This window comes from Olea europaea, chromosome 13 (assembly GCF_002742605.1).
Source record: "Olea europaea var. sylvestris chromosome 13, O_europaea_v1, whole genome shotgun sequence".
NCBI classification, from domain to species: domain Eukaryota; kingdom Viridiplantae; phylum Streptophyta; class Magnoliopsida; order Lamiales; family Oleaceae; genus Olea; species Olea europaea.
This window is the reverse complement of record NC_036249.1, coordinates 22,634,981-22,648,098: the sequence shown is the minus strand read 5'-3', so window position 1 is coordinate 22,648,098 and position 13,118 is coordinate 22,634,981. Positions and strand designations below refer to the sequence as shown.

The 13,118-nt window shown below is 34.5% G+C and overlaps 1 protein-coding gene across 5 annotated transcripts; it reads right to left on the bottom strand.

The window, feature by feature from the left end:
* Positions 1-545: 545 nt before the first annotated feature.
* On the bottom strand, positions 546-8,734 carry LOC111407902 (probable plastidic glucose transporter 2). 5 transcript variants are annotated; one of them, XM_023037609.1, is made up of 14 exons: positions 8,633-8,734; positions 7,856-8,001; positions 7,429-7,552; positions 7,260-7,327; positions 7,051-7,183; positions 5,495-5,594; positions 5,255-5,367; positions 5,039-5,132; positions 4,294-4,447; positions 3,983-4,126; positions 3,698-3,771; positions 2,345-2,433; positions 1,219-1,333; positions 546-1,058 (listed from the first exon to the last, which is right to left on the bottom strand). In XM_023037609.1, exons 2-14 carry the CDS (start codon positions 7,947-7,949, stop codon positions 876-878), a joined length of 1,485 nt encoding a protein of 494 aa, XP_022893377.1. In that variant the 5' UTR covers positions 7,950-8,001; positions 8,633-8,734; the 3' UTR covers positions 546-875. The 5 variants fall into 5 exon arrangements, with proteins under 5 accessions (XP_022893377.1, XP_022893379.1, XP_022893378.1 ...); XM_023037611.1 differs by having other exon boundaries at positions 3,983-4,041; positions 4,257-4,447; positions 8,559-8,724; XM_023037610.1 differs by having other exon boundaries at positions 7,429-7,540; positions 8,559-8,723.
* Positions 8,735-13,118: the final 4,384 nt, after the last annotated feature.

The window sequence follows — 13,118 nt, the reverse complement described above, 5'->3', positions numbered from 1 at the left end:
AAAAATTGTGTTCGGTAAATAATTACCTTTTTAAAATTAACAGAGGCAACCAGAGAGTCAATGACCATCAAAGCAACCACATATTTAATATTTTCTATATAAAATTTATGGCAAATCCATCGCCAAACTTTGCATGAAACCCTAGCATTTTGCCTGGATGGACTTTGCTGGACGGCAGGGCCACGGAGCTCCTATTGGAGGGGACCTAACCCTGTCCGTCCAGGGCTCCTATTGGAGGGGGCACCAATTAGGCCCCCTGTTTGGACAAGGCCTACGTGGCCCTGTCCAAACATAATTATCCTTTATGTTATTGTGCCACGTAAGCGGTAATAAACAATGTTATAAATATTCCTCCCCCATAGCAAACTACATGGACTAACGTGACGAAGAAAAATAGACTGTCTAGAAATCCATCTAAATTCAAAAACTTTATCAAACAGCGACTTAGTAAAATTAAAATTTCATTTTCAAATTTATCTTTCTAATCTAGATTTAAAGATCCCCTAGATAGCAATCCAAAAAAGCATTAGACAACTTATGTCAAGTAGATTGAAATCTGTCATAGAAATCCATAGAATGCATTACCAAATGAATTATCTATTCGAAACTCATGTATGAATACAAGTTCAATATGAAAACAGAAACCAAACAATACAAAGATGTGCGGTACTCTAGGAACGATAATGCGCAATGTTATGTTTAACTATAACTACGAGAGCTCTTATGGTGTGCACAGGCTTCAACAAATACCTGATATATTTCCAGCCGCCAGAGACGGATTTGTGAACCAAAGCTTCAACACAATTTTCCATCACGAAATAGTATTAGCAATTTCTTATGTGAACTTTTGGCCTAACCGTGCAAACTTTGCTCCCCTACTCTTGAGGGAGGAGGGCAATCTCAATTTCTTGAAGTGATTTTCCTTTCGTCTCCATCACATTCCTCTTCACGAAGACCACTGCTAACAAACAGAATGTACAAAATATAGAGTACAAGAGAGCAGGACCAAATTGATCAAGCAAACGCAGAAACATCAGCCCAACTAAGAAATTCAACACCTGAGAAAAAAACGAGCAGCAATCAATTTTAAGTATCTAAAATTATTTACATTCCCATTTTTCATCTTTATTTCCAAATATTCAGCAACACAAGCGTATATGCAGTAGCTACATAGATAAAACATATATGTTAGAAAATGAAGGAATAGATATTAATTACCCAATGCACTGACATACAAAATGCCATTGCTTTAGCCCTGATCCGGCAGGGGAATATTTCTGGGAGTAAGAGACTGGGAACTGGACCAGCCCCAGTGGCAAATGTTAAGACAAACCTGCACAATGTTGCTCCAAATTGTCAATCCAATGCGATTCAATATTTCATTTATTTATGCTAGACACTTTTTTTTTTTTTTGGATTTTTTCATTTAGTGCTTGTTCAGTAAAATTTTGCAAAAATGGTAAACTTCAATTTTAACACACATTCATGGGACCATAACTTTTATCTAACTTTTCAACTAAACTCCAACTTTTATCAGAATCTGGTAAAAAAACTATTTCAAACAATCCCTTGTTATGTTCATAAAAAAAATATGAAGCATTTTGTAAGTACTATTTCTTCCTCTCCCCGAAGAAGCATCGGCATTAACATGAGTGTCGACAAGATACTAACGCGCTTTTTCCAAAAAAAAAAAAAGTACCAACACGACACTAATTAAAATAATTTTTTTTTTATATTATAAAGTAAATTTATTTTTTGTTAATTCCGATTGTGTTGGCAAAATGTCCAACAGTACAAAACCAAAAAATAATTTGAACAAGCCATTTGGCATTGTCGACACGTTTGTGTCGTGTTGGACACCAACTCAGCGACACCAGGAGAGCGTCGATATATCCTAGTCCCCACCGAATCCGAGTTCACTCCACTTAGCTGACATGTTGCTTGAAATGAATTGGAAAAAGTGAACGGGACTATAGAATTCACCTCCAACATTTTGGCAGGCTATGATTGTAAGAGGGTAATGAATTTTTTTCTTTTGTGTGGGTGGGGGGAAATGAGGTGGTAGAGTAAGTCCTCCATGTGCAAATTCTAGATTTTCCAGATTGTGGGAAAGGATGCAATGTGAACTCTGAATACTAGAAATCAACAGTGATTTGAATGTTAAGACATTCTACAAAAGTAAAAAGACCATATTAAGAATTCTTCTAGCATGGAACATATACTTTTCAGATAATAATTAGGTAGATAGATACCACCTCAAAACTTTTTCTTGACACAAATTAACTAAGCTAATGGATCCCTATATACAATATATTTAGGAAAGAAAGCCAAAATGAACACTTACAGAAGCATGCTAGCAGTCGATAAGTAAAAAGATCCAGAACTCGAAGAGAATAAGGCAGCTGTAAGAACTTGAAGAGCCATTGATACAGCCTGATTGGATAGAAAGTAACAAAGTGAATAGTAAAAGGAACGCCGATTTCAAAAGTGTATACTACTAACAAACATGTAGTGCTCTAGCAATAAGGATAAGCATTTTGAAATATACAAAATGAAGCAAGAATTGCAAGCTACAAATGGCAATCTGAATGAGATTTTTGAGGATGCAACGCACCCCACCTTAGAACCTCTAATGCTCAGACTCTTCGAAATGGTTGGAGAATCCGTATCAAACACGACACGACATGGGTATGGGGCATGAGTATGGGAAATGTGTTGATCCTCCAAATTTCAACCGAACACTCCGTTTTTGCTTCTTCTTTAGCTTTTCCTTTTCTTCCAGTTTCTGTTCTCTATAAACCTAGCACCGCTTTCGAGGGAGTGGAGAAATGCGACGACATTAAATTTTTCCTTCTTCTTCTTTCTTTCCCTTTTCTTTCTTTCTCCGTCCTTCCCTCTCATATCAGTTTTTAGGTTTGTTTATATAAAATGAAAATGAATTCAATATAGTTCTACTTAGTGTTCCACTAAGTCCAAATTATAGTTAGTCCCTTATTTTCTATTTTATATAACATATTGTAATTAACTTCTCATAATTGAAATTTAAACCTCAAAATTCTATTTTATTCGTCTTAACCCTTATTCAATACTCATTTCCTTCTTTTTGAACTATTGATTTTGGTCTATTCCAAATGACGCCTTGGGTTAGTAAAAAATTGAAGCTTGAAAGACGTACCCACCTACCCATGTCTGAAATTTGAATTCCTTTTAGCCATGTCACCATATCCTAAATTTTAGAAAATAAAAGATATAACACTTATACATGTACCCGTATCCAAGTCCGAACATCATATCTTGGAACATTGCAGTTATGGAGAGAACAAGTGGGGGATAGGTTACCTATATGAAGAGTTCTCTACATTTTTTATTTTTCCTATCGATGAGGTCGTGTTGCATAACGAACGACAACTAAAATATCTACTGAACAAGGGTAAGGGCAAGGAACGAGGTCTGGTGGGACGGTGAGTCAGAACGTGTTACAAGTGACGAGAGGGCGGAGTAGGGAGTCATCCACTTTCTATTAGCAATATGGGGCATACAAATTGGCAGCCATGATCTATACCCCTGTTCCCATCCCTATTGCAAAATTGTTTTACATTTATGTAATTCTTCAATTCTCGAGAAACTAAGAAGATGAATCACTTTAGAAGCACAGTGATCTTTCCCTAATATCAAAGTTTCGGGCAAAGAACTTTACCATGCCAAAGAAGCTCCAGAGGAGGAGGACCCTCCTTCCTAATTTGTCAATCAGTACCAATGCAATTATAGAACCTGAAGTTAATAAAAGTACATGTAACATTAAGGAAAAAGGGAGATGGTATTATATATTAACGAGAAATTATGAAACAAACTCAAGTGACAATTTGGGAATGTATGCATACAAGGAAAAAGGGAGATGGTATATAAAGAAATTATGAAACAAATTCAAGTGACACTGGGAATATAAGTATATATACAAATGAAAGATGAGTGAACTACTTGCCTACTAAATTTGCAATCCCCACAAGACCATTTGCCAGGTTCGAGGACACTCCAGCACGTCTAAATACAGTTGAAGAGAAATAAAACACAGCATTTATTCCAGATAGCTGTTGTAAAGCAAATAGGGTTGATCCAATAAAAACAACTGCAAAAGGATTGAGTGAATAACAAAGCAATTTTCAAGTAGAAAACTAATAGAGGGAAGATTTTGCAGCAGCCAAATCAGGGTAGACAGCAAGATAACTAATAGATATGAGGAATAAGATTAAATATACCCTTGAAAATATGATACAGCGGCGTAATTATATCTACCTCTGGAGTGCCGACCATAGAGCAATTCTGCAATCTTTACAGAATCATTTTCATCCCCTCTGTCTGTCTTGGAAAGCTCCGCCATAGCATCTTTGACATGCAAACCTCCAAGAAGCTTCTGAAATTCAGCTTCTGCTTCAGAACTTCTTCCTTGCTAACACATTGGAAAAACAAAAATATTTTTCAGTCAATAAATTCTAGTAATCAAATCAGTCAATTCATACAGTGCAACAGTCTTGTCATATTATGTCAGATGGGATGATCACATGCAGTGTGGCATTTAAGAAACAATAGTATTACTGTTTCATCTCATTGACATATCAAATGCAATACTAAAAAAATTCAGTTGAATGCAGAATTTTAGTTTTAAGATGATGGAGACAGGCGAGAAAGCAAGATACAACTGTGTCATGACAAGCTATGTTTTGAACGAAAGATGCAGAGATAACGTGAGAAAGGAGAACCAAATGGAGGAACATAATGTATATTTCCCTTTCTTCAGAAAAAAGCTATCATGGACGCCTGCAGTTTAATACTAAATGAAGCACTTAAAAAAGGATGTATGAAGGAGAGAATATATTAACAGTTACAGCATGAGAGGGGGAAATTCCAGTTTCCTGTTTTATCAATAAAAAGTCACATTCGTTTACTGTAACTTCTCGAGGTCCTCATTCTTTCCAAAAAAAAGGCAAGAAAAGGAAGGAAGCATACAATGAAAAAAAATCATAGTAATAGATTTAAAAACCTTGTATAGCCAGTGGGGAGACTCAGCACAAAACATCATTGCAAGAACCAGTATGGCAGCAGGAATTGTTGATATCCAAAAACAGATGCGCCACCTGAGAAAGCATCAAGTCAGGAGTGCATATATAACTCGCATCCAACTGTGTTTTTACTAGAAGAAAAGAAATTTATAAATTCCTTTAATATTGCCAGCTCATCTTTCACTGGTCTTCCTTACCAGCCAACGGTACTCGTGACAGGAATCCCAATAAGGAGAGCCCCCATCAGCCCAAGACATGTTGCTATTTGAATAAAGCTTCCATAAGTACCTCTCACATGAGCAGGAGAAATCTGATTGCCAGTACAAAAGCGAATTATATAAGGACCCAACCTTCTTGGACTAGAAAATTGAAAAAGAAAAATCCTTCTACGTATTCAATAGCACAAGTTGTGTGGCAAACATTGGTAATTACTCTACCTCTGTCACATAAAGAGATGCAACTGGGGGACCCACGCCCAAACCTGTCCCCACTATAAACCTCCCCAGAAGCATGCCTGCCAAGTTTTTTGTAGTTGCACTGGAAATTTACATGTATTAGCACCTTTTTCAATTTCAAAGATAAGAAAAATGAACTACAAAAGGTTGCAAGAATTAATCAATGGTAAAATTTGGTGCCATACACGTGAGCTGTAAGCTTTATCAGAGAATTGATGAGTTTTATTTACCATGAGAAAACTGTTAGAAATAACAAGGAAAAAAAAAACTGCAGCAATTTGCTCATCTTCTTCAAATGGATTTGTCATATTTCAAAATAGAAACCAAAAAAGGGGGAAAAGAGATGGTTTTTAGCGATTAATGGAAGCTGCGCCAGTCTAATTTTGTCAGGCATTTTAATCTCATTTTCATGTCTTCCAGCTTAGGGTATAAGATGAATAAGGTATTTCAATAGTGAGCACAAATCTCCACAGCTAAAAAGAACCAATTTCACTGGAGTGATTAGATAATAACTCTAATCTTACACTTCATTTTCGACCATTTAAAGTGAGATGTTCCATATTGTAGTCTAATTCATAATGTTACTGTACACTTGTTTGGATGGTGATCTGAGTAGGGTAGTTTCCTTGCTAACTTCATACCACTGCACCATTTTTTTTTTTTTTTTAATAACCTTGGGTGTCCGGGCCAGCTCAAACGCATCTGGACTAATATCACGGAACCCTGAAATTTACAGTCGAGTACTCACCTTAGTGGCCCTGAGGGGAGCACCGTTTTTTTTTTTAAGAAGTAGAGTTTCCAACAACTTTTATTGCTGAAGTTTACATATCAATGCAACTTATAAATCATAACCATTTTACACAAATCTGTCTTCCGGGTAGGACTATGGGAAGTAAAAGCTAGGAGATTAGTTTATTGTAGATCATATAGCTTAGTTAATCAACAGTTTATATAATTGATTATATATCTCTATGCATAAAGGTATGCTTTATCATCTATAGATTGTCCACAAATGGTGCACTTTTTTCAGGTGCTCAAAATAAAACCACATAGAGATATAATTCTAAGGCTAGCTTAAGAGCTTAGAAACTGCATGTATAACTATAGGTTTCTATAAACATGTTACAGGAAATAGCAAATTGAAAGAAATGATTTCAGATAAATGGTATTCTTTTGCATTCTCCCCTTTCGTCTAGTAAAGTTCTTCTTGTCTCTAACCAAGGACATTGGCCTAGTGCCAAACCAAGTGAATTCCTTGCGTTTGTTCTCTTGTATATGTTATGCCTACAATCACGACCTTGGGGCTTATGAACAGTGCATCAGGAAAATTATAATTAATCGGATAATGTTCATTAAAGAACAGTAAAACAATTAATAACCACTTTAATGTTGCCAATGTGATCTATTTCACAAACATAAAGATACAGAACTAGACAGATAATCGGATCCTAAAATGTAAGTAGATGGGGTAAAAGAATTAATATGATACTAAGCAGGGTTGAAATTGGAAGATTATGAAGTAAAGAATTTGAAGTTACCATAGGGAGCCACCCACAAGCATTGGAAGTGCACACAATTGAAATGTCCTACGGCGCCCAACTTCATCCGCGATCCAACCACTGATCAGGGATCCAACAAAAGCACCAGCGAGTAGAGTACTTACCACCAATCCTTCATTTCAAATACAAAGATGGAAATCAAAATAATAAATTACAAATACTTAAAATAAATAGAATGTGCAATTCACCTTCTGCCATTGTATTCCCAAGGAAACCAAGATCAACAGAAATGGTTTCAAGTGGTTCATTTACAACTCTGTGGAGAAAGAACAGATCGTAGTCAGTAAATGAGCAAAATAAACAGAAATGCAAGAAAGAAATAGCGACTTAATGGAAAAAGTAATTTCAAAAACAAACCCAAGATGGTAGCCATATAAGAAGGAAACTATAGTTGCCACAAGAACGTGAGGAAAAGAAAGCTTCCAAGAAGGAACATTCGTCTCTTGCTCCGAATCACTTAGTAATTGCTCTGAAAAACATACTGAAATAAGAAAGATCATCATAGGGAGCATACAAAACATTACGCAAATTTGGTATATATTTTCTTGGAAGTACTCAATGTTCTTCCCTTTCTCTAATGTAATCTATCAATCATCAATTTAAGTATTTAAGTACAGAGTTATGACGTCATTGCCAAATAGGTTCATGAAATATATTGTATCGTGATCATCAAGGAAAAGCAAAATGATCCCAAACGCTAAAGTTATTGAAATTAGCTCCACATGGATGTAGACTTTTATTTGGTTTCCAAATTTCAAAGACAAGATCAAGGAATAAAGTTTACCTGAATAATCTTCCAGGTCATTTGAATCCATGTAATCCCTCGGTGCAGTCATCCGTTTATGCATAGAGGAGGAGACTTGCAAGTTTCCCAACATGCCAAAACTCTAAAGGTCCGGTCCTTCCAAATTACCCAACTTGAAGAGACTTCTGCCCAATGTTACAACAATTTAGCTCCATGTCATTATCAGGGGCATACCAATTCACGTACCCTAAAAATATACTTCTTATGCAATTCAGCTTTGCATATTTTATATTTATAATACAATGCAACATCCGTTTAGACAGCATATATATATTGATATAAAAGAACAGGTTAAAACTGATGTTGAATTCGATATTTGTTTTGCTCTTCACGATGAAAATACAGAAAAATGCTAAATGCATAGTTTCAATTTATACTAATTTTTTACAATTCAATGTTGATTCAGCAAAACAACTTCAACAAGAAGTCTAGTTTGTAAAAATTCAAAAACAATTATCTCAGATCTTGACTACAAAGTGCGCACACATAACATAAAATTCATTCGATATTTATAATTCAACACATTTGTTATTATAGAAATGTCATACAAATACATATAATTGAATCTGAAAGCTAAATTACTATGCAGAAGAAACTAAAACAATTACTTTGATAATAAAAATCAAATTCCAATAAATTCATAAAACTGAAAGCAACATCAAAACGATTTAAACTCCGTTACCTTATCTCGTATCCTGATCATCCACTGTAAACAAGTTTTAATCAAAATTCATAAAGACAGAGAGAGAGAATAACTCGAAACTTCACGAAGCTGAGAGAGAGATTTGATAATGTACGCAAGTGGGGTTTTGAATTTTACTTTCCCCTTCTTCGGTGTCCTTTTATATGACTTAGAGGTGAAAATAATGAGACGGAACCACCCAACACATGATGGTGTTTAATGATAGAAGGTAATTATGCATAGGTCCTCAATCTATTGTAAGAGTTCAAATTTTTCTCCAATCATATATTACAATTGCACAAGCAACTTTCAATTTAAAAAAACTATCGAAATCTTAGTCAAATTATCAGAGTTGGAATTGTTTCGAACTTAATGTTCCCAAATATGTTTATTACCAAGGTTGAGATTTGTTGTTTCGAAATTTAGACCATGTTTGGCCTCCATTTTTTCAAAATTCTTTTTTTAAAACTTATTTTCAATCACACATTCCACAATAAAAAGGTTTTTTTTTCTTTTTTAATAATGCATTTTTCAAAAAATCATTATTCTAAAATATATTTTCTTACTAAAATGAGGGCTCAAACAGACTTTCTGTTCCCAATACATTTATTATCCACAACACATCACATCTCTCAACAAATGAGTACACATTAGAAAGGTATAATGAGCCACATTTTTCAAGAAAATGTGATATATTGATTTGAATAACAAGTTCGTGTCGACATATTTGAGCCCAAATATCATCTAGTCCTCTTCTGCTTAGATTTATAAATCTAAGCTTGGTTTCTCAACTTTGTTGTTCAAAAATTTAACGTAAGACGTGCTAATGAAAGTGAAATAACAACTTAGTCCCTATTTAACAATCATTAAAATGAGTTTTGCGATAGTATTTTTTTATGAGCGTGTAGTTAAAAAATAAGAACAATTTTGAATTTACTCGCAAATTTTTTTTTTTATTGTGAGAATAAGTGTAAAATAAGTGTGAAAAAAATATTTATTTTGATGATTGTCAAACAGGGCGTAACCAAGTTCTCGATATCTCCCAAATTAGGACTTGTATTTCAAGAATAATGAAAAGTTTAGGACCAACGTGTTATTAGAACAAATGGTGCAATGTTCGTAATGACGATGATGATGATGTCACATACAACTTAAGCGGTAGAATGGGATGGTACGTCCGTAATATTAGTAGCAATGTGAGGGCTGAAGTGTCAGATAATTTAGATTCTTCACTAATTTGGAGACACCTGTCAATTGGAGAAACATGCGAACTTTGTCTACACGTGATTTTTATTCTGCCGAATCTAACGCATAATTTATCAATGGTCCGTGACACGACAGAGGTCCAGGGAAAATTGGGCAGCGTTAGGAGGGTTTAACATTTTGGTCCTTTAAATTTATAATATTTTATAAAATAGTCCTCTAAACGTTACAGATAAAAAAAACTAAGCTCAATTCTTAAATTTATTGCTTGTTAACCCCTCTAATCAACTAATGAAGAAAATGTCGTTCAGAAAAGATGATATTGAGCAAGAAGAAAGAACCAATTCAAAATTACTTCCATTTGAATCACTAACCATGGTTCATGTTATCGAGAATGTGCACGTGAAGTAGTATAGAATGTATCTTTAAATTTCAAGAATACGCTTTAAAATCTTTTGATTGAGACTAGTGAGATACAATAATGTTAAATTGATAAGAATCGTTAACATTTTTATTTGAAAATTAATATTGCAAATTGACCCAAACCTTTCATTTGTTAATTTGACTGTTAGTTGACCCGAGAATTAATATTGACCATAATTTTGACTAATTTTAAAAAGATAAAATGGTAACTTTACATTTTTCAACAAAAAAATAATTAAAATATATTAATAATTAAATTTAAAAACAAATACACTATTCATCTTCTTCTCCACTTATTCCCTCACACTCACCCACCCCAAAACCAAAACTCACCAAAATTAGCATAGATTTTGGTGGCCAATAATCGATACAGATGACTTTCAGCTCTTCAAGCGGTGACCAAAATCAATCAATGCCAATTATTGAGTGAATTAGCGTCAAGTTTTTGCATAATAAATATAGCCCTTGTTTGGCCCCCATTAATTTCAATTATATTACATTTCATTTTTCTCTCTCATATTTTTCAATTACACAATCTTCTATAAAATAATATTACACGTAAATAAAAAACATTTCTTGCTTTTTCAACCCCTCATTTAAAAAAAAAATATTATTCCACCATTTTCATTTCCTCAAAATGGAGGTCAAATGGGGACATAGAAGAAGAAGAATCGTTGATGGCAAAGTTGATTGGTAAGAGAATTCTCGACAAAGGGTGGTTGGTGGCGCAATCTTCTAAGGTCGAGTTCAATGGAATTCAGCTTACTACCACGAACCCTCCTTTTGCTCCAGTTCTCAATGGATAGAAGCATTCGTCCCTGAACCGTAATGTGTCTTAAACTCTCTCTCTCTTCAAATTCTTGTGTTGACAATTTTTTTCTAAGAAACTAATTTCACTGACAAGGATTTTGTGCTAGCTAACTGGAGTGAGAAATGGGTGGGAATTTTGGTGGGTTTTGGTTTTAGGGTGGGTGGGTGTGAAGGTGGTGAGTGGAGAAGAAAATGAATAGTTTTTTTTTTTATATATATTTAATTATTAATATTTTATAATTTTTTTTTTGAAAAATATAAAGTTACCATTTTATCATTTTTAAAAATAGTCAAAAATATGATTAATATTACTTCTTTGGTCAACTAACAGTCAAATTAACTGTTTTCCATCATTTGGACTTTAACTGTGAATTTTTAAAAGATTTGGCATCGTGGATGATACAAATGAAAGGTTTTGATCAAATCTACTAATAAACAAAAGATTTGGTACCTCGATTGCAATTTTCCCTAAAAATTATGTTTGGGAATCAAACAAGTCCTTAAATAAAACTTGAACTTTACCAAAACATGCACTCAGGTTCTATACCCTAATTACGCATACTTGCTACTACTATTATAATTTACAATTTTAAAAACTGTATAAAAATTAAAATAAAATTGGAAAAATTGCAGCAGAAGTACCAAACCTTTCGTTTATTAGCAGACTTTGCCCAAACCGTTGATTTGTGCCACCGTAAGTACCAAACCTTTAAAAAATATGCAGCTCAAGTCCAAAATGACGGTTTCCGTTTGTTTAACCTCAAAATCAGTCAGTTGACCTCAAAATCCGTCAGTTGACCCCAAAAATTAAAAATTTAATAATTTGACCACATAAGACAAGGCTAAAATGATCGTTTTACTATTTTAATATAAATAAATTAATTAAACTAATACACACACACACACACACATATACGTATACATATACATATACATACAACCTCTGTATGTATTTCTTCTCGTCCCGACCTACCCAATAATGGGGAAAACCATTCTTGCCATATGCCACCCGCCATCCACCGTCCGGCCATACCCGTAAATCACTGCCCCCACTCCCAGTTTTATCCGACAATTTATGGTCCAACTCCCAATCATCTTCAAATTTCGAGACCGCATAATTTGCCCATGCTTTGATTAACTGGCAAGAGACCCCCCAATACTCATGTTTTCAAGGCTAATGTGCGGGGGCTGCGGAAGGAAGAGGTGAAGGTGGAGCTTGAAGATGATTGAATTCTGCTGATAAGTGATGAGAGGAAGATAGAGTTGGAAGATAAGGGCGATAAATGGCATAAAATTGAAAGGAATAGCGAGAGTTTTGTGAGGAGGTACAGGTTGTCGGAAAATGCCAAAATGGATCAGTTGAAAGGAAGCATGGAGAATGAGGTTTTGACTGTATAAATGTGGAAGCCAATAACGTTTATGTGAAATCAATTAAGATTTTTGGCTGATTTTGGGTTCAATTTGTCAACCAGACAACGTTTTTGTGGGATTGGGGGATGGGGGTTGGGGTTGTTGGAGGAGATGATCAATTTTTCTTTTTCCTTTTTTTATTGTTTTATATTAAAATAGTAAAATGACCATTTTAACCTTGTCTTATGTGGTCAAATTATTAAATTTTTAATTTTTGAGGTCAACTGATGGATTTTAGGGTCAATTGACGGATTTTGAGGTCAAACAGATGGAAACCGTCATTTTGGACTTGAGCTGCATATATTTTTTAAAGATTTGGTACTCACGGTGGCACAAATCAAAGGTTTGGGCAAAATCTGCTAATAAACGAAATATTTGGTATTTAGGCTGTAATTTTCCCAATAAAATTTGAGTTTTTCAGATTTGGATTTGGAGTCGAGAGTTGAACCAAGATTGGTTTGATCCTCGAGCGACAACTATTCCAAATTTCAATTTAAAAAATGTATAAAAATTAAGTTAACATTCGAGTTTTTCGTTTTTGAATTTGGAATCGTGAATTAGATCAAGATCGTTTGATTCTCGTTTGTAATACGCAAAACCAATCAGTATAGGTAGAATAGAATTAGATCAAACTGACCTATTTGATCAATAGCTATTCGGTGCGGTGCTTTTATTAACCCGTGCCCCGTCCCCCACCAAAAAAAAAAAAAAAAA